Source organism: Haliotis rubra, unplaced genomic scaffold (assembly GCF_003918875.1).
Source record: "Haliotis rubra isolate DU_JTF1 unplaced genomic scaffold, ASM391887v1 Scf153, whole genome shotgun sequence".
NCBI lineage: Eukaryota > Metazoa > Mollusca > Gastropoda > Lepetellida > Haliotidae > Haliotis > Haliotis rubra.
This window is the reverse complement of record NW_025765481.1, coordinates 791,778-818,851: the sequence shown is the minus strand read 5'-3', so window position 1 is coordinate 818,851 and position 27,074 is coordinate 791,778. Positions and strand designations below refer to the sequence as shown.

The following is a 27,074-nucleotide window of genomic DNA, read 5'->3' as shown; positions in this document are numbered from 1 at the left end:
CTTTTTCGTTGCTTCGAATCACTGGGTCTTTCGGCGTTGTCGTTAGTGGGTGGGTCATTGGAGTAGATTTTGAGGTTACTGGCGTGGTATGTGTTGTTCAGGATCTTGTTGGTTTTCACGTTCTGTAGCTTCACACGACCTTTGGTCAATGTCTGGACGACGGAGTATGGTCCAGTCCAGCGTGGCTCCATCTTGGCTCCAATCCTCTGGACTCGTCGGTTATTCTTGATGTACACTGTTGACAAAGCACTTCGGACACGTCTTGACATATTCTTGCACGTCGTTCTTCATACCTTTCCAATAATAACGCGAGGATAGACCATCAAATCTCCCAAAACAATAATAGAATAATTCCACTTTTTACCATCTTAAAATTGTTATAAATATGTATATATGTTTTTTTAACTTTTTTTTGGTTCCACCTCATTTCTTAATAAGTGTAATTCCCCGTCGCCGAAATACCTTAGTTAAAGCAGATAAAGCAGATAACTAACTACTAACCTTGATGATAACAAGCGAACACTTTAACCACTAGGCTACCCCACCGCCCCTCTACAGAAGTCCTCCACCACACTCCTGTTATATTCGGGAATGAGCCGTTACGGTAAATCATCTCTGAAAGATCCTTCCGCAATATTTTCGGCATATCCTTCACAATCATATGCACAAAAAAACAATGACAATAATGTTAGTACTTCACCACAATCACCTTTCTTCACTATAAATAGTTAATGTAGCTAAACATTGAAATGTGTTTAGCTCTGGTTGTCAGTTGCTCATCCCAACATACCGATCCAGGACTTATATGTGATCCGTCCATTTTCACCCATGACACATTCTGTGGCAGATATAGCGGAGAAGACAGTTGTACCGCTTCGGGCGAGCTGAAAAAAGTATGTCTTACGCAAATATGCTTTTGTTTTTTGCGCTACCAACCTTTCTTAAGGCATGCACTCACTCGCAGGCACACACACACACACACACAGAGAGAGAGAGAAAGAGACAGAGAGTACGCCCACTTACAAGCGCGCACGCACACACACACACACACACACACACACGTGCAAACACCACACGCACACAAAAGTAACACATTCAAATAGTAAGCGGTCCGTCCCGTAAAGCTAACGTAGCACTGAGCTGATTGCAACTCCCATACGTTAACAAAGTCTTACGACTTGCTCTGTAGCTGCGCTACGATCGTTTTGTGGAACGGAGATAAGATTTGTAACCAGGTCAACACATGTACCTGGAACGTTTTTTAAAACGCAATATTTCCCCGACGGTGTACGGGACAAAAACACATTATATAAATATTCAAAAAGTACAACCATTTTAAATTTCCCCAGACCTCACTTTTCAGGACAGCGGGCATACATTGTTAACCTGTTGCAGGAGTGCTAACTCAGAACTGTCAAGAATTGTACGGAAAAATATTCAAAATGTGCAGGGTAGTTGTCTGGATTTCAACTTGTTCCTATTCTTTAGGTGTGCCATTTCGTTGCCTTCACCAGTCAAGCGTCATATTTTATTGATACTGTAACGGTTCAATGGGGGTAAAACGAGAAAAATATATTTTATTTAAGTAGCATGTCTGTTCTGTGGACCACTCTCACTTCTACCCTGTTAATTACAGTTTTTACCAATAAAAAGAAATAACTTGACAACATGAAGTTGAAACAATGAACAAGGATTTATTACACATAAATTTATCACAGTCAATAATGTCAAATATTATTTAAATCAGAACAAACTTCTGATTAAGTAAGTACTGTCTCAAGCAAAGCTTGGATATATTATACTTACATAATATTGTGGTGTTCTCGGTAGATACCGGTGAAAATATATATGGAAAATCTGCGACTCGCATACACCACAATCAGTCTAGAACTGTCAACTGTCAACTGACAACTGACCAGAACTACGTCACAATCCTCATGACGTAATTTGTTTACAATCAACAAGCAAAACATATTAATTTATTATTGGTGCAGAATAATAAATGTAGAGCGTCACAGGACTCATTATAATTGTGGAAATGTCTTTTGACCCTTAAAATACAGAATTTGCAAAAGTAATTTTGTCAACGAACTGTGTACACATAAACTCATGACGTCATCATCAAATATGGCCGCCTCCATGGATAACATTGCCGAAGCAATAGCTCTGACGAAACGACAGTTAAATATAAGTTCTATCAGGTAAAAAGGATATGGATTACAATGTACACAACATCGAGTAGTTTTTTAATGTTATTCAAACGGTATTACATCTCACAATCCAAAGACTGAGGATAAATGCAATGAAACTCACTGCCTATATACCGACGGGGAAAACTCGTCGAATGGAAACACACCGGAATTAACCCGAGGCCAAATGCGAGAAAAGATAATTAGGGCTGTATATTACAATACTATCAATAGCCCTTATCGTGTACCGAACTGTTTCAGAGTAATGAAAAAGAAATTAATATCTACTTTTGAACTCTCCCTACTCTCGAAAATAAGCTCTTTCAAGGATTGTTTTGCAATCTGACCTCATTGACACTGAAACTGTATGACACGTTGATAAAGGTGGGGAGGCAGTCGTTGGGACTTCTCCCAGGAAATGCTGCCTTGTCGAACCAACCAAGAACTTTCCGGAGAATATGAAGGCTCCCCAACACTGCAGCCTTCTGCATTACCCAGAGTGTCAGAAGGGCTGTGCTCCCGATGGAGAACCCGGGCACACTCCTGATCTGCGTCAAGAGATCGATGGGGAGTCTGACGACAGTGTACTTGGGATGCAAGCAAGACACTTCCCGAGGTGCCAATCACATGGACAGGTCTCTGATAAATTCATTACACAAGAATGGCGGCACTTCATGTTATTAATAATACTATTTTCTTTTCCAGACGCCCTGGATCACATTTGAGGCGATTGCGAGTCAAATGCCAAGTGACATGGTCCTGAGCAGCAAAAGATGTTGGACAGCCGTCAGTTTCACATTTTTAAAATACCAGGGCGACTGCGAGTCATCCAGCAGCAAAAAGGAAGCCCTCAGTTTCACATTTTAGACCAGGCGACTTCATCCAGGCAAAGAAGTCGGTTGGATTGCTATTCTGTTCCGCACACTGCATGTACAAATGATGCAATGGCTTCTCAGAAAGCTTCTCCACAAGAAGCAGACACGACTCTAAGCAGACTTGGTGAATAACTCCACCTGGTTTACTCCCATTGCTGTACCGTCCAGCAGTACATCGCCATCAACAAAATCAACCTCACATTTCAGACTGCGGTTTTCAGCATGACGAGCGAGCGCTTTAACCATTATGCCACCCCACCGCCTCGGAGAAGAAGTGAAACTCGAGACATTACCAGATTGCATAATCCCTATCCTGGAGAATATGAGTCTTGAGATCAAGGATGAAGTCATATCATTTCGTACACACGCATCTGAAATCAATGGATATCTACAATAACGCTCACATCAGGAACATGCTATTATATATATGGATGTTGTGGACATTTCTTTTTTCTGCATAACGCTTTCATGAATATGTTGGGTTTTCAAATGTTTGACATACTCCGCAACTAATGGAGGCAATAAAGAACTTTCATTCGTTCGTTCATTAGTTCGTTCTGATTTCTCTACTTGATGAAGCTTACCAATTGATGGTTGTCGGTACATTTCAGCGTGTATTCCATCATATTCTTATCTTCAAGTGGGGTAGCTCCATGTAAGCATGAAAACTCATGATTCAGTTCTACTACCGACAATGTTGTACTTATTACAATGAACTGCGGAATAGTACTGTGTGTACTGTCATTTGCAATGACAGTTAAGCTACAATGTCTAATGATCTAATAGGGCATTCTATTAGTTTTGTAAAGGAATACAGGGTAAAATGTATCCACTCCAGTTGGTAAACAATCAACATTCGTCTTCGGTGTCAGCATGGGGAATGTGCCTTTTAATATTTTTGCACTTACATCAGTTAAACGTTAACGTTTGCATACACCAAGAAGCTGTCATGAAGTTTCTCGTTATTGCTCCAACTGGTTAGAGTATTCGTTGGTTACACTGAGGCTGGTATTCCATTCCTTAGATCACTACAATGTGTAACGCCCATTCTAAGTGTTGAACGTGAAATCTAAGTCATTCTTTACTTCTCTCCAATCTTACATCTTATATTAAAGCCCATTATAAGTTTTTCCTATTCATACATATGTCACTATGTTTACGTTATTACTGAATTGGTATTATTAAAATGCACCGGAACTGTTTCCTTCATACCTCTGTCTATGTTCTTCAGAAAGTCAGAAAGTGAAACCTGTGCCAGTGGATGGACAACCTGCAGATGCCACGTGCTTACTTTCTATCCATCAGTCCGTGGTCCCTTGTTCAGGTTGAAGAAGGGGTTAATGTCCAAGAATGTCAGATCCTTATTGGTAGTTATTCCCAGATCTGCATCTTGGCTTTGCTTGTTGCCTAGATACACATCGTGCAACACGTAGCAGGCATTCACAAGGAACCGGGTGTACATGTAATGTGTTTAAAGTATGAGCGACATGTGAAATACAGCAATCTAAATTCAAATTGAAATATTTTCAGAGCTTTGTGTGACCCTTTTCTCGTCACAAGTGTGATATTTAATGATATCTTTCATTGTCGGATTATGTTATTCGAAAATATCCGAAGCAAACCCCGATTTCTAATTTAAAACCCCGTTTGGTCTGACATGCGTTGACTTTTGTTTGTTGATTCACGTCGAACTGAGTACTCTTCAAGCAATATAATGATCTGCACCAGACAGATATTATTAGCATCGGTCTATTTGCGAGGGTACTATGACACGTAAACAAACAAGTCGCCAAGTCAATCATCAGATCCTGCATGAGGCGACATAATCAGGTTGTTTGGGGAAAGTCTAATCCGTTCCCAGTGGACTCTGACGTAATTAGCTCAACGTCTGTAAGTCAGCCTCAGTTTGACATCAGTCACACTTACTCTCAATTTCCTGCAAGGAACTAGATTAATGAACGGAAGTTCGTAATGTCCCTTCGGCCGCGAGGTCGTAACAGTTTGCTGCAATAGGACCTACTTACGGGCCCTATAGACGATAAAACGATGCATATGTATGTTTATCGTGCCTCACACATAAATGTCGTTTTCTGATTGGCTGAGCGCTCTTCTATTATTTTCAATGTACCTCGCTTACAAGCGAGTAACATTTTCTATGTACCCCGCTGGGAATGCCGAACTCATTTGGTACTTTCTAGTAGTAATTCTTTATCTCGAATAACACGCATGATGTACGGAAATTACCGATGTTTTGCGAATGCAAATCGAGGAAGGGAGATAACTCTAAATTTGTTTTTCTTGTCTTGTCGTCTTGTCGTCTGGTACTCCATACTATGATCCGATACCCGTGCTTCAAACAGTTCAAAATTACCTTTGAGGTGTTCGGTAAGATAAATACGTTGTTCACTGGTCCCTCGGGGCCGATGGGTTGATGTACCCTCGATGTTTGTTTATGTTCCATCAGCCCATGTCCCCCTCGAGACCAGCGAACAATTTATAATGTATGTATGTGTGTGTGTGTTTGCATATATGTATGCATGCATGTATGTGTACGTGTGTCTGCATGTAGGTATGTGCGTTTACAGGCGTGTGTGTCACATACAGTATCTGTGTTAACAACTAAGGAAGGCCAGGAAGTTACTTTTTTCAGTTTCCACAAAAAACAACAACATTAATTACTTCTCCTCCTTTATCAATTGGCGATCGAGTCAGACTTTCTCTGTTCTCCTCAATACATCAGCCATGGGATTTTCAAAGCTTTAACTATGTCCAGCCGTAATGGTTGGGTATTATGCATACTCACTATAGACTTGGAACACTAACAAGAATGATACAAGTACAATGCCCTGGAACGGTGCTGCCATGATGTTCATGGTCAAGGACAGCTTTTCAAACGATTTTTCTTTACAAAGATACTTCATTGCAAAAGGGACCCGTGTCGTCATGAATATACTTCTACATACCTCCCCTGGTGAGATACGGTGTGATCCTGCGTTGACAGACACCGAAAGATTAACTCAACATAGTTGTGTCACAGATAGCGTAATTAATGGTTAATTAATGCTACCCATGAGATGGCAAAAGGCCATTGTTATAATTGGTAATTTGTTGTTCTTTTTCTGTGACCCATGGCAACTTCCAGAGTGAATTGAGACTAATCATATTAACAGTCTCGACAACCGTAAATCCCTGATAATCGAACGCGATTGGATCCCGAGGCCTGTTCCGTGTGATTGTGCGAGTGTATGTGTGCGTGTGTGCGTGTGTGTGTTCGGGTTTTTTGGAGGGGGGTGGTGAGGGGGAGTCGGTGTCGATGTCTTGTCTGATACATGTTGCTGTACACCAACGGCGTGGTTGGCTGCTCAAAATCACCGGATCGTGTGGTCCAAACCTGATAACTTACAGACTGACGTAATATAGCTGGAATCCTGCCCAGTAGAGTGTCTAAATTAAACAAATATATAGCGTCACCAGAGGACAACGCATCTCAAACATCTGCAGAAAGAGATTCCAGATGGGGCCTCAAAAAGAAACTAACAGTGGAAATCAAAATAAAAGGATCACTGAAAGTCAGTGTGGAAACCAGGTGTCACTTAATCGGAGCCAATTTCCAATTCGAAGCGATGACCAAAATAATAATGGCCATTTATAAAGCGCCTCTTTCCACGCACTTGTGCATCCTCACAACGCTGACAAAGTATAACCGTGGATAACCCTGTGAGGCGCTAGAAGGTTAACAGTGGGACCTAACCCACCGGGTACCCATTCACTGCAGGCTGAACAGAGGCATTTCATGAACTCACTTGCCTAAGGTGAAACCATATGTGTCATCAGATGCTAATGGCAGTTAACGCTTTACAGATCCGTTGCATTACCGCCTCAAAACCGAAATGAGATAAATGAAAATCAATTTTCTACCTTTTATTAGAAAAGAAGAACGCAAATTATACATATTTTCTGGACTTACATGTGTGAATAGACGTCATTGTAACTGAAACAATTTCTATGAAAGACAAATATAAATAAGTTTCATGATATATGAAGAGAAGTTATGTGTACATAAGTAATCATGTCAATGTACACAAATACATATAGGTTATAGCAAACTAACATTTAAACCAATATTATTTAGTGTGTTTCGGTATCGTTGTCATACATTCGGAACAGTAGTATCCAAACCTCACTGACAAAGAACTCGGGATAGTCACCCAGCAACGATAAGGGGGTTTCGAGAGCTCGGGAAAACTCGGGGAAGTTCGGGCATATGTCTGAGCAGATCCTAAAATGTCCTTTGTTGTGGTAGCAATGATTAAACATATTGTTTTCATTTTGTATCATATATTTACCACGTGGAATCACGGGTAATAACACAATCAATAGTCACACATATTATATAACATTATTCTTAAAGTAATCGAAAAATAGTTTAACTCGTTGAAATAGCATTACAACAATCGATTGATTACTATGTTTAGCTAATCGCCCTATTCATCATTACAAGGTGACTCGTAGCGAACTTTTTTTCACATCGAAAGACTGCTATCTGAACTATTTGGGGAACATAGGGAATTGTTTATTTCGCACGTATAGTTCGCATCAGTATTTTGTAAATTATCTTAAAAATGCCACGTTAAATGAGCTCATTTGCATATGTTTTTAGATTGTTATAGCAGGTATGTCGGATTTGATCATTTAATTACACGTGCCATTATATAATTGCGGTAATGGCGTCCTTAACGTTAGAATGACATAGAAACGACGGCCCTGTCGCCGTAATAATCGGACAGTTAATAGTTTGAATACCATGCTACCCTTCACTTTTGTATCTTAATCAGGGAGGCAACTCAAAAGTGTTACCAGTCTTATATGTTTGCCACTTTGGAAACAACCACGACCATTGGGATGGTGCTGACAAGCCTACAGACACAATTGCTGCGAAACAACGATCATAGAATCCAGGCGTGCTACGGGACGCAGCTCTACATCCACTTGCAATGCCGTAAACGACTTATGCAGGGGTCGCGATACAAAACTCTTATGGTAACATTGGCACATAATATGTGACCTCTCTGAAAGGAAATCCTTAAGCTCTAAAACAAATCATTCTTGGATGTCTCGTCGTTGGCACTGCTTTTTATTTCGAGCTTATGAGGAGAAAATATTATGTAATGTTTAAATTAATTAAGGCATTCTTGTGATACATACACAATGATACATATTTCTATATTTATACTCTTCGCCGAGTGAAAATTATGTTGCCTTCGAAATATCCTGAATTGGTACATGTAAAGGTACATATATAACGTCGATGTCTCCATTTTCCAATTATCTATATATGTTATCCATATGAGATTTTGTTCACTATTAATTATTGTCTTTAATGATTAGAAAACTTAAAAACCCGTTACGTTAAGGATAGCCAGTATCTATATGGTCCAATCATAAAACTGGTACATAACGGCAATATTCACAGGCAATATATACAATCTATCATCATAATGACAACAATTTTCCTAATAGTACACGATCTGGCCAAATGCATGATGAATCCCGTTATAAGGAATTCTGTGAATCCCCAAAGGAATTCACCAATTGTTGTTCTGGGGGCAGGCGTTTGTTTTTGGAGTCCAATATTTTCCTCAACAAATTTTTATTAGGACATGAAGCATGTCCATCGAATATATTTTGTGTTAAAGACAAATTATTTGTCCACGTTTTCTTTCTGGAACAAAACATTTTTCGAAACAATTCCAGGTTTCTGAATATTAACTATTGGTACAAAATCAACATCCGGTTTGCCAAATATTAAATGAACCGATGTAGAGTAATGTCCCTTTGTATGTAGACACTCTTAAATATGAAAGTCCGGACGTTTGGGGTTCCACTGTAAAAGCCTTTGGAGGCAGTTCTGTTTCGAGTAAAGCGTTACATCGGGTTCTACAGCGAACCAGTAAGAAATATGAAGAAGCTGGAACGCTGCATCTTCCACAGTTCAGTTCATCCCCTTCGAACAAATGGTTGCGGATGCACCTTCAATGAGGTTATGTCCCTTGACAGATAATCCTCCACCATGATGTTTCTGCTGCGAAGAGTCATCGGCAGTCTAACAGTGAAGTGATAAAGGAATCCCATTCTTGTCATATCAAAACTGACCACAGCAGAACTAATTTCGAGTGGAACCTTCAACTGTCTGAATATCGGTGGACTGTTGTACACTGCGGTGTATCGGTTTAGAGTTGCTTTCTGTTGTATTGACTTCACGTCGTACTCTGCTTTGGGAGCAGTGGCAGCATATATTTTCTTTATGTCATTTGATTTCTTATATAGGATGTCCCTGTGAAAATCACCAGGGGCGAGGGGAGTCTAAACTCAGGATACCTGCCGCCTGGCTGGATGAATGTACATATCCTTCTCGGGTACGTAACTGGGAGTGATTTTGCATTAAAACTACCATCGACTTTGAAGGAAACCACGAGGATCTTTGGTGGAGATGGAAGCTGCTGTCTTAAGTAACATTTCTTGTATCCCGAAATGGGCTTCCGAAGGCGTAATCTTAGTGTGTATGTGTTGTAATGAGGCTTAAACTGCCACTGTTGGTCATTCTGGGGGGTGCTGGTATCAACTTTCTTCGGTTTTTCTTTCACCCTCAAGACGTGTGACTTCTGGTATCTCTTGACTTGCCTCGGCTTAGGTGATGGTTTTGGGATCTTCTTTGCTTCTTCGGTGGTTTTCACGTATTGTTTTGGTGGCATTGGTGTTTGCGTTGTGGTTGGTTTAGGCTTGTATGTGTACGGTTGCTTATAGACACGTCTTCTTGTTGGAACAGGCTTGTACAGGCCACCTGGAATCACAGCCACGTGATGCGTCTTTTTCGGTACCAGCTGAGCTCTCTGAAAGTTGTTTGCCCATGGATTTCTTTGAGGTGTATAATAAGCTGTGGCTGTATGGCGAGCTGGATACCCAGAGTTAAAATAGACTGGCGGCATCCGTTGCCTCCAGTACTGTAGAACAGAATAATGTACAGGATTGTAAACAGGATATCGGCGTGAATAGTAACTAGGATTCTGGATAGGGTAGTGACCAGGAGTCCGGACAGGATAGTGACTAGGATTCTGGACAGGATAGTGACCAGGGTTTTTCACAGGATAGTGACCAGGGTTCTTCACAGGATTGTGGCCAGGGTTCTTCACAGGATAGTGAGCAGGGTTCTTCACAGGATTGTGGCCAGAGTTCTTCACAGGACTGTGGCCAGGGTTCTTCACAGGATTGTTGCCAGGGTTCTTACCAGGATAGTGACCAGGGTTCTTACCAGGATTGTGTCCATTGTTCTTTCCAGGATTGTGCCCAGGGTTTTTACCTGAATTGTGACCAGGGTTCTTTACAGGATTGTGACCAGGGTTTTACAGGATTGTGGCCAGGGTTCTTCATAGGATAGTGACCAGGGTTCTTACCAGGATTGTATCCATTGTTCTTTCCAGGATTGTGCACAGGGTTTTTACCTGAATTGTGACCAGGGTTCCTACCAGGATTGTGTCCATGTTCTTTTCCTGGATTGTGGCCAAGGTTCTTCGCAGGATAGTGACCAGGGTTCTTCGCAGGATTGTGACCAGGGTTCGTACCAGGTTTTGTGACTGGTTTCTGTATTTGATGTTGTGTTGTGTTTTTGAAAGCGACCTGTCTAGGATTTTGATTCGCATTTAGAAAAGGGTTTGTACCAGTCATTTGAGGTGGTTGTACAGGATGTGTCTGCCGGAAAGCTGGAATCCGTAGCCGGATTGGAATTCGTATACGATATAGTGGTTGGAAATAAGCTCTCCTCGTGAATGGTACAGACTGTCCATGCCGTGTGTACCACTCTAACATTGACGGGCAACGGTAGAAGCAACCATGTCTGGCTGATGTCATTCCACGATGAAGTGCCCGAGAGGCATCCACCTTATTTGCATCCCTAGCGACCGGATTAACTGATACCTTTGAGCGTATACTTATCTCTGGCATGCGATAGGTAGATTTCTGCTTTCTTTCGGTTATATTCTCTGCCTTTATTCGAATTTCTTTCGATGAACTGTCTATATTCAAGTCTATAAATGGAACAGCTGTTGTTGTCGAAGCAATATTGATTGGCTTGCGAGTTTGTGTTAGTTTTGATAAGTGGGGACGTTTTCGGGTGTTGTACGATATAGTTATCTTCGGCACTGGCGTTTTCTTCAGAACAGGTTTTGGCGGCTGGGTCGGTTTCCTTGACTTTATGATCCTACGGATCTTTTTCACCCTTCGTGACTTTTTCGGTTTTCGTGAACTTTGTCCCTTCCGTGATCTTTTGGTGTATATCCTCTTCCTAGATCTTTTAATTGGCCTTGATGTGATGGACACTTGTAATTTCTTTGTGCTTGAAGATGTTGCTATGGGAGTAGTTGGTGCGGGAGTAGTTGGTGCTGCCGTAGTAGTGAATGCTACTGTGGGGGTTATTCGATCCCCCTTTGAATGCCGATGCAACATTTTAACCATTAACGACACGGGCTTACGTCTCTTCTTCTTTTTTCTGGATGGACGAACTTTCTTGGACATTCTCTGCGTTGGCACCGTGCTTTCTGTGGATGTCGACATTCGTGTTCTGGATTCAGGTGCAGTTGACTCTGTTGCCGGAGAGGTCGTTGTGACTGAAATGGATGCAACATGAACTCAGTATTCAACCAACACATTATGCCTCGGTGAGTGAGTGAGTGAGTTTAGTTTTACGCCGCACTCAGCAATATTCCAGATTTATGACGGCGGTCTGTCAATAATTGAGTCTGGACCAGGCAATCCAGTGATCAACAGCATGAGCATCGTACTGCGCAATTGGGATACGATGACATGTGTCAACCAAGTCAGCGAGCCTGACCACCCGATCCCGTTAGTCGCCTCTTACGACAAGCATAGTCGCCTTTTGTGGCAAGCATGGGTTGCTGAAGACCTATTCTACCCCGGATCTTCACGGGTCTTATGCCTCGGTGAAACATTGGAAGTACGTGTGTAAGATATCATTATGAGAAAACCTCCTTATGGGTGACGTTTTCATCATAGTGATGCATCACTCCATTTCTCATGTCTCTACATTAAACTCAAATTTATCTCTATGTTCCCTAAGGAGTATACAAACCGAGCATTTGCATGAGGCGCTAGAAGGTTAAAGTCTTCTTTGACATGATATTGACAATATGCATGCAGTGTATGAAATAAGGCCCGTCCGACCGCCCCAGACGGGTTAGATTTCAGACGGACGGTCTAGATTTACAGCTAGCCAGCCCGATGGTCTGGTAAAACATTGAGACGTTATATACACCTGAGGCCCATATTGGTGTTTGGTCTGGTTATATCAATTTTGGACTGGTAACAGTTTGAAGTTACCAGCCCTGATGTCTGGCTGGGGTTTTGGCTTATTTCATACACTGATGCATGGACAACCGGTATAGTCGGCTGCGACCAAATAACACCCGAGTTTTAATAAACTCAGCACTCTAATGATTCCGAAACATCTCATGGGTTAAACACAAAGGGCATATTCCTACAATAGGCGTCTCAATAGCCAACCAGTCTTATAAACAAAAGACCAAAGTCACTTTGTATGGGCAGGGAAATTCATTCTAAACTTTCCAACAATACAAGGTACCTGACCCACAAAGTATATATACTCACAATCATTAAACACGGTACTTGATCATAAAAGTACCTAAACTCTCAATTGTAAACATAGGTACGTCAGCTGAACTAGACAATCAAGCTGGTTATCCACGGTTCGCTAAGAAAAACGGACTATGACCAAAAATATAGCTAAGACGTTTAGCTCAGTGCACGTGCCACAAGAGTAAGTCAGAACCCAGATTTAGCGATGGAATGGTTCTGGAACTATCGGGACAACGAGCTGATGCACCTTGTTCCGTTTCCAAGGTGTATGGATCGACGTTGTGTCTTTAATGACCCCAACGCCCGCGTTCCCCGTGCACGAATCGTCGTTGTTTGCATCGGACAACACAATATCCATAAAATGCTATGACTAGCGATGAACCGCACATGAACCGCACCTTGCACCTTGCCCCGCACATGACGTGATAAGGAAATGAGCGCGTCAACGTTATAAGCCGCAGAATGTTTTGGCTGAAAATGTCCAGGCAAACGGTGTCGTGTAGACTTTGTCACATCGGCATTTGTAGACTCGTGCGCAGTATGCCTCATGGAGTAAACCATTGTTTGACAAATCATACTGGTATTGCGCACTACTGATTACATACTTCCCGTTTTACCTTGTTGGTTGGTGGATATAACATCTATCGTTATACAACCTGTGAAGATCCGGGTTAGAATTGATCTTCAGGAATCCATGCTTGTCGTAAGAAGCGACTAACGGGATCGGGTGGTCAAGCTTGCTGACTTGGTTGACACATGTCATCGTATCCCAACTGCGTAGATAGATGCTCATGTTGTTGATCACTTTATTGTCTGGTTCAGACTCGATTATTTACCGACCGCCGCCATATAGCTGGAATATTGCTGAGTGCGGCGTAAAACTAAACTCCCTCACTCTACCCTTACACTCTATAAACGTCTTAACATTTCGTTTCATACAACAATTACTAGAAACCTATAATTAAGAAACAATCACAACTTTCCAAATATTAAGCAAATCATGCTACCCTTACATATTTACAGAGTATACAATATTTAAATAACACACCTTCAGTGCACACTTTCTTCATGAACACACTGTCTTTCTTGTGGGAAAGGGGCGTGTCTCCTTTGAACAGGTAACAAGAGCGGCTGTAAAAGTCAAACTCTGCAGCAGTGCACCACGATTCGGAGCTGCAAATCTCCTTACAGTTGTCAGGATTCGCCATAAACTTGTAATCTCGCCAGTCATCGTTATTTCCCGCAGTATCAGCCAACCCAGTGAAGGTACAGACTTGTTTACCTGGAAGTATGTAATCAGCGTTACATTTACAATGCACGAATATAGTCTAATGTAATGAAGAATGGAAAGGATTCACTCAGTTCAATTTCCAATCATTATTGTTAAATATGTCCGTCGATCAGTTACACTATGTCAAATATACACGTTTGGACAGTGTGTTACATCTACTTGGATGACATATCACGATTACGATGGGTGACAGTGTGTTACATCTATATGGATGACATATCACGATTACGATGGGTGACAAGGTGTTACATCACGATTACGATGGGTGACATTGTGTTACATCTACTTGGATGACATATCACGATTACGAAGAGTGACAAGGTGTTACATCTACATGGATGACATATCACGATTACGATGAGTGACAGTGTGTTACATCTACATGGATGACATATCACGATTACGATGAGTGACAGTGTGTTACATCTACATGGATGACATATCACGATTACGATGGGTGACAATGTGAAACATCTACATAGATGACATATCACGATTACGATGATTGACAGTGTGTTACATCTACATGGATGACATATCACGATTACGATGAGTGACAGTGTGTTACATCTACATGGATGACATATCACGATTACGATTGGTGACAGTGTGTTACATCTACATGGATGACATATCACGATTACGATGGGTGACAGTGTGTTACATCTACATGGATGACATATCACGATTACGATGGATGACAGTGTGTTACATCTACATGGATGACATATCACGATTACGATGGGTGACGATGTGTTACATCTACATGGATGACATATCACGATTACGATTGGTGACAGTGTGTTACATCTACATGGATGACATATCACGATTACGATGGGTGACAGTGTGTTACATCTACATGGATGACATATCACGATTACGATGGATGACAGTGTGTTACATCTACATGGATGACATATCACGATTACGATGGATGACAGTGTGTTACATCTACATGGATGACATATCACGATTACGAAGAGTGACAGTGTGTTACATCTACATGGATGACATATCACGATTACGATTGGTGACAGTGTGTTACATCTACATAGATGACATATCAAGATGACGATTGGTGACAGTGTGTTACATCTACATGGATGACATATCACGATTACGATGGGTGACAGTGTGTTACATCTACATGGATGACATATCACGATTACGATGAGTGACGGTGTGTTACATCTACATGGATGACATATCACGATTACGATTGGTGACAAGGTGTTACATCTACATGGATGACATATCACGATGACGATGGGTGACAGTGTGTTACATCTATATGGATGACATATCACGATGACGATTGGTGACAGTGTGTTACATCTACATGGATGACATATCACGATTACGATGGGTGACAGTGTGTTACATCTACATTGATGACATATCACGATTACGATGGATGACAGTGTGTTACATCTACATGGATGACATATCACGATTACGATGGGTGACAGTGTGTTACATCTATACGGATGACATATCACGATTACGAAGAGTGATAGTGTGTTACATCTACATTGATGACATATCACGATGACGATTGGTGACAGTGTGTTACATCTACATGGATGACATATCAAGATGACGATTGGTGACAGTGTGTTACATCTACATGGATGACATATCACGATTACGATTGGTGACATTGTGTTACATCTACATAGATGACATATCACGATTACGAAGAGTGACAAGGTGTTACATCTACATGGATGACATATCACGATTACGATGAGTGACGGTGTGTTACATCTACATGGATGACATATCACGATTACGATGGGTGACAGTGTGTTACATCTACATGGATGACGTATCACGATTACGAAGAGTGACAAGGTGTTACATCTACATGGATGACATATCACGATTACGATGGGTGACAGTGTGTTACATCTACATGGATGACATATCACGATTACGATGGGTGACAGTGTGTTACATCTACATGGATGACGTATCACGATTACGATTGGTGACAGTGTGTTACATCTACATGGATGACATATCACGATTACGATGGGTGACAGTGTGTTACATCTACATGGATGACATATCACGATTACGATTGGTGACAGTGTGTTACATCTACATGGATGACATATCACGATTACGATGGGTGACAGTGTGTTACATCTACATGGATGACATATCACGTTTACGATGGATGACAGTGTGTTACATCTACATGGATGACATATCACGATTACGATGGGTGACAGTGTGTTACATCTATATGGATGACATATCACGATTACGAAGAGTGATAGTGTGTTACATCTACATGGATGACATATCACGATTACGATTGGTGACAGTGTGTTACATCTACATGGATGACATATCAAGATGACGATTGGTGACAGTGTGTTACATCTACATGGATGACATATCACGATAACGATTGGTGACAGTGTGTTACATCTACATGGATGACATATCACGATTACGATTGGTGACAGTGTGTTACATCTACATGGATGACATATCACGATTACGATGGGTGACAGTGTGTTACATCTACATGGATGACATATCACGATTACGATGGGTGACAGTGTGTTACATCTACATGGATGACATATCACGATTACGATTGGTGACAGTGTGTTACATCTACATGGATGACATATCACGATTACGATTGGTGACAGTGTGTTACATCTACAAGGATGACAGTTACCTGCCCACAAAATAATTCAATAGTCCAAAATGTGAATGTAGACACGAGTTTCATCACTATGCTGCTAATATGGTGAACATATTTATCAAAATGACCCCATGAAAATTCACTTGCCAGTCGGGCCAGTAACAGTGGCGATTAACTGGCACGGGCTGGCGGGCAAGTGGCTATTTTGCACACTGGCTATGGATGACGATGTGCTACAGCTACATGGATGACCTGGAATGATCATGGTGTGTGACAACCTGTTACAGATGCTCAATCACACTTGTTTTTGAATCCATTCGATGTAACAATGGCAAATACTGATGTTTGTCTAAAGCACTTACATACCGCAACATATTGTAGCAGCCAGACACAGCAGTGCTAGACACAGGTTCCGCCTCACGTGATCATGCATTGGTCTGAAAACAGAAGCTCTGTAATTATTGCGGCGTAGAAATAGGAGAAGGTTTATATAGCTAGCAGTCGTGATCTTCTTTGCTCAGAAAATAAGTTACTTGGCGTAATGCCGATTATTAATATCAAAGAAAGGTTACAGTGAGTGAGAATGATTATATGCAGTTTTTAGCAATATTCCAGCAATATCACGACGTGAACACAAAAAATGGCCTTCACGCATTGTATGCATGTAGGGATCGAACCCGGGTCTTCTGCTAGACGAGCAAACGCTTTAACCACCAGGCTACCCCAGCGCACCGCCAGGAAAGAGGTGTAGGGTAGACCTTCTCACATCGGCATTTGTAGACTCGTACGCAGTGTTCTTTATGGAGAACTGGAATGTTTGACAAATCATGGCGGTATTGCCCACAAGTGATTCAGATGCGTCAATGTATTTGTTCATCTGAACGTCAATCCAGCGCTTTTAAGTATACTTGCAGTTTTCAGTGGTATATTCTTACTTATGACGCTTGTTCAGGTTTTTAAAATCATCTGATGCCGCCAGAAGAGGGCTCCGAACACATAGTACACATAGCAATATTCCAGCAATATCATGGCGGGGGACAACAGAAATGGGCTTCACACTGTACCCATGTGGGGAATCGAACCCGGGTCTGCGGCGTGATGAGCGAACGCTTTAATCACAAGGCTACCACACCACCCATGTCAAAGTGAAGATGATTGTTCTACAAATATGACCCTTGTAATTGTGCCAGTGTTTAGGAATACCTTCTACACACAGTCGTTTTATATGAATGTTCCTCCCCTCGTACCCGTGAAGGTCCGGGTTAGAATTGATCTTCAGCAACCCATGCTTGTCGTAAGAGGCGACTAACGGGATCGGGTGGTCAGGCTTGCTGACTTGGTTTACACATGTCATCGTATCCCAATTGCGTAGATAGATGCTCATGCTGTTGATTACTGGATGTTCTGGTCCAGATACGATTATTTATATGTATTGAATATTGCTGAGTGCGGCGTTAAACAACAACCAAACCAAAAACCGAAACCTACCGCTCAGATGCTATGTTGCTTTAATGTTTTATAGCTTTCTCATGGGCGTTCTCGCTGCATGGCCGTAGACATGCTTGCATCAAACATATATCTGCATCTTACGTGGGCGGCGTCGTCGAGTTACATTTTCCGAGAGGGACCTTGAGTCAAGAATCTAGCACAGTTTTAAACAGGATTTGACCTTTAAGTGCTAACCTCTTGAGACATGTGCTCATGCATAAACCTCACCGCCTTTTCTTCCGCTTGAATTTGCCTTTTATATTTACCATATGATTACATGACTTGTGTCTTTCAGCCTGTTATCCTCTAGTCTTTACAAGGCCTTGTAAAATAGATTATTGACAGAAATCTGATCCAGACTATTTTTGTATCACATCTATTTCAGTCAGCAAATAAAAGTTTGGTTAGGAGCATTGCATTTTCGAAATGCTTAAAGAATGACGTATGTGTTCAACACAGCTGAAAATGTGTTTGTGTCACATAAAGGTAATTAATAGAAAAGACATCGCACAAACCAATAGGTTTGTTTTTCTTTGTGAGTAAAAGTAATTTATGCCAGATTAAAATTCACACTTGGTGAAGAGTTACTTTTGTAGTCTGGAATTAGGGTTTTTATCAAAGGCTGTATGCTGAAATACCTGTGCATGTTACTGATAGGCCGTTGATGCGTACGATGTTGTGTTGACTGTTTTGGAACCAATTTATCAGCCAAGTCATTATTCGCATGGCCAAAGGCATTCCTTTGGTGTTAGATGTAGCGTCGCTAGAGCAACAGCTATGGGCTAGATCCCACTGTGTTATGTTCGAAGTATATGGCAAGTTAACTGCCGAGCAAAGGAAGGTGGCTTAAAATGAAACAAGGAATGGTTGATCAGTGGTGATGTATCTGATAGGGCTATCACACTTGTGTTTTGGAGTCTTCAGCTAATGTTTTCAGCTAGAATACCTTTTATAACATTTTTATTGTCTTCGTTATATTTTTTTTTCGAGTGTACACTTGGGATTTTTATAGTTATCCCCTCAACCCTCCCGGGAGTTATTGTTATTCGGCGCAAGACAGTTCTGACATATCATAAAATTAGTGAGTGAGTGAGTGGTTTTACCCCGCTTTTAACAATATTTCAACAATATTGGGGACACTCGAAATGGGTTTCACACATTGTACCTATGTGTGAAGTCGAACCCAGGTCAGTGGGCGACCACTAGGTTTCTTTAAATACTCTTCAGGTGTGAGACAAGGCTGCCAGTTGTACGCATTTTGTTTTTATTTTTCATCAATGACATTGTAGATGAACCGGAATGTGAAGCTTTAGAATTGTTCATTTTGTTCTTTGCAGATCATAACATGTTAATGGTTGCGTCTGATGTTGTCTGATACCTAATCCACATACTGCGACAAATAGAGTAACAATTACCATTGATGCTATTTCTTTTTTAAAGAAATACGTTTACAGCTTAGTAGAGCTTGTACTCAGCGCTCCTGTGAAACATTCAATATCATACCCTGTAAATGTAGCTGCATAACGGGCCGGTAATATCATCATCCTTATCCCAAGTAACAACTAAGTAACTCTCAAATCTCATAACATAATCATTTTTATAAAGAAACATGTCTTGTTTCTCTGACCTGGGTAGCAACTTACTTTTAACACATATCGTGAGAGTGACGGACACTAGGCCTTGTTTACCCTTTTCGCGGGCAACGGTCCTCATTATCACTGCTAAACGCTATCCATGGGTATATTTCGTCGCAACTTGTCTGTATGATTTAAAGTGTGGTTGGTCAGTTTCACATGGCAAATATGCAAATGTAATTTAAGACTTTTAGCGCCATGAACATGCACAAGTGCGCGGATACAGGCGCATTATAAATGTTCATTATTATTATTTAAATCTTAAAATTCGATGTCTCCTATGCGGCGTTCTATCTAAACTCATTCACACCGACAAATCAAAACATAGTTAACTCACTGGCAGTTCTAAAATATATCATGCATGTGAAAGTCACTTGAATAGAGCCGATACGGTTTCTAATTCTGGTTTCATATATTTCCGTGCAGCGCTATACAGTCCTCATCTGGTGTGCTAGGAGGTTTCCGTCGGGGCTGGAGCTCAGAGTCAGAACCAAGATGTCAAGGAGAGGCTAATTAATTTGTTTCCGAATGATTTTTCCATTAACAAAGCAGTTGAATTAGGGCTTCCGCATGTGTCAGAGTATTTTTAAGGTCGCAGTAATCAGCTGAACACATGTTTGAGTCTCAAACACAGCTGTAAAAATGCCGCCTGAAACATTACTTTTAAAGGGTTTTAAAGCTTTTGAAACAACATTTAAAAGCGTTTCAATAAATGAGTGCCCCCAGTGCATACTTCGAGATGAGGACACTGACTGACTGACTGACTGAGTTTGGTTTTACGCCGCTTTTAGCAATATTCCAGCAACATCTCGGCGGGGGACACCAGAAATGGGCTTCACACATTGTACCCTTGTGGGGATTCGAACCCGGGTCTTCGGCGTGACGAGCCACGGCTTTAACCATTAGGCTACCCCACCGCCCCAGATGAGGACACAGTTATTAATCAGTGCTATTGTTGGTATATTACACGAAAGATTGAAAAACTGTTGTAATATCTTTTGAATGTATTTTCACAAAAATAAATTAAACGCGGCAAACGTGGACCAACGACCTATTTGTCCCCATGGAAGAAAGAGCCAGCGTAAGTCACACAAAGGCATCTTTGCGTACATGGAAACTCATCAACTGTAAACATAAGCGGAGAACGTTGGTCGCAGACAGACCTATCTGCTCCCATGTATAATCAATTAACCGACAAAGCGTTGCTCATCTTGCAGCACGCCTGCCCTGGGATAATAGGTGTAAACTACATGAAATTACATACTTGAAACCTGAATTTGGTACAGTTACTAAACTTACATTATGAAACCGCTACTAGGTAAAATGTACAACTGTGATGTATCAAATATAATTCCATCAAAAATACATTTCTCGTGAGTTGTCTTTTTAGCCACCAAACTTAGAGTTTTTTGCACTGCAATAAAGTGCATGACTTATGTCAGTCGGATTAGGACAATGATTGTTTTGACCTTGGAAACAAAACATTAAATTTTCATATCTTGAATATGCATCCGTTCATCTGTTAGGAGGCTTTTGTTGTGTTCATGCTGATGTTTGATCTCTGGTTGTCTTGTGATAAATTCTTGTCATGAATCAACATAACCGGTTATTGTACATTCTTCTATTAATACAGAGTAACTTTGGTCACATTAAGGAATCATGGGGTCCTTACCACAGGTCCTCGTGTCTTTGCGAGAATTAAAGATTTTTTTGGATGACCCCCGAAATGCTTCACAGCACAATACATCATGACAAGGTACTCCTCGCAAAGATCTGTGGTTCGTATGACTACTTTCAGTTAGTATATAAAGTGTTTGTATAATGCTTTCCATGAAAAGTCAAATTTGTAACAAGATTTATCCCATTTATACAAGTTCATAGAGGTTCAAAATGGGTCCGTTGCGCAAAGCGATCGTTAGCGTAAGCCAATGTTTAAGTGTGTCAGGTTAAAGAGTTCCCCTAGTTAACTAAAGCGACCGAACCCTTTCGACTGTCATAAGTCTATTGTAAGTATGGAAGTTACCCAGCTAACAATTTCACATTGTCACAACGTTGTGGCACGTCATTTTACGTCGAGACAAGGTTAAAGTTATTTGATGTTAACGTGTTTCAAGTCGTCTTAACGTTCTATTTAACGTTAATAGTCGAATAGTTTTCCCAGTAGTGTTTCGAACAGTACATTAGAAAACAAAGCAGAAATTCACTTCAATGTTTATTAGCCAATTTGCATGTTGTTTTTGGTCGTGTGTTTTACTGAAGCTGTAGCTGTATAGTGAAGAAAGAATATCGAAGCGAACAGCTTTATAGAAAACTCTAACGTTGTTTTAACGTTTTGAGGAGCCCAAAGCATAACGTTTCTTCACCGTAAATTTGAAACGTTGTAATTACGTTGTGACATGACGTTATAAAATGACGTAATTCTAACGTTGTGACAACGTTGTGTCATGACGTTAGCAATCTACAACCCTCCCACATCGTTGCGAAAACGTTGTGTGTTAGCTGGGTACAATACACGTAGCGCTACAATCACTTTGAAATGGAACCTCGACCTTTCTGTGGACGTGATACATGAGCACTACCTGGTGCTAAAGATAGGATTGAGTGGCAAGTAGGGGTGAGGTTAGGGACCAGTTTGATTGTTCATTTTGTTCTAAATAAAATTGTTTCTTTGTTGTATGGATGAGCTATTGCTGACAACGGCTGTAGTCACAGAATTCACAGATGAAATAATATAATCACGAGATTCGCTGTGTTCACTCGATTTCAAGGTTAATTAAAAATATTCGAGTTGGTTATATTTTTGTTCTACCTTATCAATCGATAAAAGAATTACAAGAAAACAAAGATCGCTAAAAATAAAAGTTTTTCGCACGAAAGAATTTTTGACACAAAAGTGTGTCAATGACAGTAATGCTCTCACGTTACTTATAAGCGATCACATATTGTTCGATATACATGTGTGTTTTGCAATTACATGACGTTTCATCTCAACAACACTGATAACATGAAAACCGTCAAAACAGACAATGTAAAAACTTAAAACTTAGTAATTCCCCCTTTCAGTCCCCCTTAAAGATCCGGGTTAAAATGGTCATTGTACACAATAATATAGCTGATTGCTGATTACAGCATTGAACGACAACCAACATGTTGACGTTTACGGTTAACCGCTAATGGACTCGAATAAATAGTCCATCACTACGGGTTTTCAAAACTGATTTCGAGCTCTTTTTCGATTTAAATGAATATATATTTATTATCCATTCGCTACTTATGGTACGAAAAGTACAAGCAGATTGTGCTTAAAGAGGTTTTGAGAAATTTCCATTGTCCCTAAAGGCTTTAATTTATGACTAGTATCATGTGAACACAAACGTTGTTTATGTCATTACGATGATCAATAACTACTACTTGATGAATGTCAACAAAACGGGGCGGTGGGGTAGCCTAGTGGTTAAAGCGTTGGCTCGTCACGCCGAAGACCCGGGTTCGAATCCCCACATGGGTACAATGTGTGAAGCCAATTTCGGGTGTCCCCTGCCGTGATATTGCTGGAATATTGCTAAAAGCGGCGTAAACCAAACTCAGTCAGTCAGTCAACAAAACAACGCCATGTAATTTCGCATCAATTGGCTGGTCCTGCTAATTGCCCCCCAGCGTCACTCTTTCTTCAGTAAGAACTGCTGCTCAAAACCAAGTACACACTTAGAAATAAGATTCCAACAAGAAATTGCAAACATTTTTTACAAGAAAAATATGCAAAACACAACTATGACATCCATTAAATATTATAACTGTTTTTCCTTGGTTTCAGTTGTAGCCACAATAAAAAGGAAATAAGTAAAATAAAAAAAAGTAAATATTTTGTATGTCCTGACATTATATTATCATAGTAAATCTACGATTTATACGCGGAAAGTTCCATGGATGTCATTTACTACATTCCATCTCTGAAACATGTTCACTTCACATCTCGAAGAAATCGTTGGCATTCCGGGTTCGAATAAGATCCCAGTAACCTATCCTGGAGGGATCAGGGTAGATAACCTAGCTGATGGCGTGTACCAGTACCCGAACGTCGGGGATGGTATTCATGTTATCATCCATTGGTTTGTCTGGTTCAGATTGTGTTCTTGTAGCCCGAAGTGATATAGCTGGAGCATTGCTCACTGCGGCGTTCAACAACAAGCATATGGATGTAGTAACATCAAGGTAATTCACTCTAAATGAAACGTATTTTATCCATGTTGTAATAACATACACCTGCAGGTCGTTATCGGCTTGTATATTCTTAGCCTACTTTAAACATGCTGCTATCTGGCTTCAATTCAAGGTTACATGACCCAGGAGTACAAAGAACGCACCCTCCCAACCCCCCACCACTCCTGTATCTGACTAAGAACCTCTTCTCAAATGCAAAATTACCTTCGTCTATGTATGTATGTGTCAGCGTGTGTCAATGAGCCACACAGAAGAATATACAGTTAACGGTAATGGTTACGAATGGCCCATTTCAACGGCCAAGTGACGTTCTGAATGTTAATGTTTGTAAATAATGACAGCTGTCTAAACAGAGGCCTATCAATTACATAGCAAAGTTAAACTTTGGTTTACAAAGTTACGCTTTGTAATATAAACAAAACATGTATCTGCATTGTCCGTCCAGGTTATATGCCTTATGATAAAGGGGATTATGGAACTTGGAAAGTTATATGACTGAACCTTGTACATGATTGCACATCGATGTATTTTTTAACGCCATTGAAGTTCCATTTCCCGTTCCCCTCGAAACAGCACGTAATATAAAATACAAACATATCTGACAATATAAGAGTCAAAAATACATTTGACACTGAACGTTATGTAATAGAGACATTGTCAAGTCGAATTGGCTTTCTTACCTTGATAACACGTAGTTCGTGGTCTTAATGTCCTCCAACAACAACTAGCTGTGAAACTGTGTGTATTTCCTTTACGAAAGTGAAACCCACTACTAGCTGAGTTCCTGCAATGTGAGTCGCTATGGATGTGGTTAGGGCTAGACTTACTCCTATGTGTATAAGCATCATTCTGTACCTAACAGACATTAAGGACGTCCTAGTAATTGGGTCGTAGGTGTTGTGGTCCATTTTGAACAAGAAGTATTTATAAGGATGAAGACGTGTATGCTGATACACTCTTGACTTGTCATGTCCGGGCGTTCGCTGACTATTTGAATGAGTGAGTAGTGTTTTACGCCGCTTTTAGCAACACTCCAGCACTATCAGGGATGAGGAAACCATAACCAGGCTTCACACAGTGTATCCATGTGGGGAGCCGAACCCGAACCATCAGCGTGACGTGCAACGGCTTCACCTCTAGGCTACCCAACTAACGTTTCAAATTATTTTGAACAGAAGTAACTAATACTCTTTAAACAGTTACTTACTGGTATTAGCCTCGCAGGAGAAGGTAGAATCGGCTTGACGTTCTGGACAACAGGGGCCACAGAGATCCAAGCTAGAGTACAGAGTTGCCTCCCTTGGTAGCGTCCGGATCAGTCAATCGATGGTCGGAATCATAGATTCAACATGATTATGACTCTTGGTTTGTCTTCCCATACCTGTGCTCGGCGGTAGTAACGTCCTACATCAACTTTACGCGCCGTCGCATAACTGAAATGGTGTTCAGACCAGTGTATGAATCTCACGTTTGACATCTGCTGCCAGACAACAACGTATCAAGTCTCTATATCCCGTTCCTCAGTCGAGGGGAACCATAACTATCAACACTTTCACCTCATTTTCTCGTTAAACAGTTTCACAGCTTTTTGGACGTACACATTTTTTCCCGGTACATAAAGGATGGGTTTTCTCCGGTTGCATCTATATATACTCTAAAAGAAACGGAAGTACGTTGATACTGACTGTAGGATGCGGATAAAGCACAGCGTGTAACGGTTCTCCATCAGATGTACAGGCAGGTATAGACAGACCGATCTATTTCGTGGCTCTTCGGTACAGTGGCATCGTGGAGCCAGATTTTGTAGTGAATCTAATTAGATATTACATATTTTGAATTCTGTTTATGTATTTTATGTATCATCTTCTGTCAGACATTTTGTAGACAGAAATTGAAATTTGAGAAGCATGTGGTTATATAAACTTATCAAACAGTAAGCGTGGGGAACCTTTGGAAATAACGCGTCACCGTTAATTGTTTATTGTTAATGTCGTTAATTAATTTGTTTTCGTTTTGGTTAAACACCACAGGCAGAAATCTTCCGACAAAATGGACCAAACAATCCAGTGATTGACAACATGAGCATTGATCAGCGTATTTTGGTTACAGTGACATGCATTAACCAAGTCAACGATTCCAGCAGCCGCCTCTAAGAAGTATGTTTGGCTGAGGATCAACTCTAAGGAGGATCTTTACGAGAGTCTTGGTGTATGATATACACATAAAGTGTTTGTTTGTTGTTTGACGCCAAGATCCACATTATTTCAAGCGATATCACTTCCACCTGTAATAATCCAGTCTAGACTACGCAAGGCAGAGGCTGATAACATGACAAAGTTCGATACACAAATACATGGACCGGGAAGATCCGGGTTAGAACTGGTCTTCAGTAACCCATGCTAGTCGTAAGAGGCGACTAACGGGATCGGGTGGTCAGGCTTGCTGAGTTGGTTGACACGTGGGTGTGTGTGTGGTGGGTGGTGGGGTGGGGTTGGGGGGGTGGTGTGGTGGGGGTGGTGGTGGTGCAGTAATACTTCAGGCACAAATACTTGCTTCGTCATGCAAATGTGTAAGTGGCGGATACACGATTAGTCTTTTTATGGACACCTGGTGTCATTACTGATATTAACCGATTCATACGTGATAAAATTTCACCGCTCTTTTACAGGCCATTTCGAAATTTCTACGGCAGATAATCCGCGAGACAGGTTATTCGCCAGCGGTGACATTGTGTGTATATTTTGTGTATGAAAATAACGGTAGTTTAATACCCTTTTGAATCATATTCAATTAAGAAACTATTCTGAGATGTACATATACTTGCATCCATCATGCATTGTATCAATGATGAAAACTGATCCTGGTACTAGTACGTATGTGTAGCATGTTCAGTGATCAAATCGCTATCAGTGTTGCGCCCCGTTGTTTTTAAGGATCCGCTGATGGTGGTTTGAACCACCAATTCACCATAATCATATTAAGTCTTTGTTTGTCAACAAATAGCAAATTGTCACGAGTATTGTAAAATGGACAAACGTCTAT

The 27,074-nt window shown here is 40.9% G+C and overlaps 1 protein-coding gene and 1 long non-coding RNA gene across 4 annotated transcripts; one reads left to right on the top strand and one right to left on the bottom strand.

Annotated features, from left to right (window-relative positions):
* The first annotated feature begins 1,752 nt into the window (after positions 1-1,752).
* LOC124270628 lies at positions 1,753-12,494 on the top strand. The gene is made up of 3 exons (XR_006896847.1): positions 1,753-1,764; positions 2,963-2,964; positions 12,395-12,494. It is a non-coding gene; the product is annotated as an uncharacterized LOC124270628 (long non-coding RNA).
* On the bottom strand, positions 6,971-25,700 carry LOC124270627. Of its 3 annotated transcripts, XM_046705662.1 has the most exons (5): positions 25,240-25,700; positions 24,713-24,816; positions 17,056-17,126; positions 13,779-14,012; positions 6,971-11,724 (listed from the first exon to the last, which is right to left on the bottom strand). In XM_046705662.1, the coding sequence occupies exons 3-5, from the start codon at positions 17,120-17,122 to the stop codon at positions 10,418-10,420; spliced, it is 1,608 nt and encodes a 535-aa protein (XP_046561618.1). In that variant the 5' UTR covers positions 17,123-17,126; positions 24,713-24,816; positions 25,240-25,700; the 3' UTR covers positions 6,971-10,417. The 3 variants fall into 3 exon arrangements, with proteins under 3 accessions (XP_046561618.1, XP_046561619.1, XP_046561620.1); XM_046705663.1 differs by lacking the exon at positions 24,713-24,816; XM_046705664.1 differs by lacking the exons at positions 24,713-24,816; positions 25,240-25,700 and adding an exon at positions 19,821-19,917.
* Positions 25,701-27,074: the final 1,374 nt, after the last annotated feature.

What these genes read in the sequence shown, in the direction of transcription:
- LOC124270627 (XM_046705662.1), bottom strand. Translation starts at nt 17,122, where the DNA reads ATGCATGATCACGTGAGGCGGAACCTGTGTCTAGCACTGCTGTGTCTG. An exon ending in GGCTGCTACAATATGTTGCG is followed by an intron (nt 14,013 to 17,055) that starts GTATGTAAGTGC and finishes ACATACTTCCAG; the next exon opens with GTAAACAAGTCTGTACCTTC. An exon ending in GAAGAAAGTGTGCACTGAAG is followed by an intron (nt 11,725 to 13,778) that starts GTGTGTTATTTA and finishes CATCCATTTCAG; the next exon opens with TCACAACGACCTCTCCGGCA.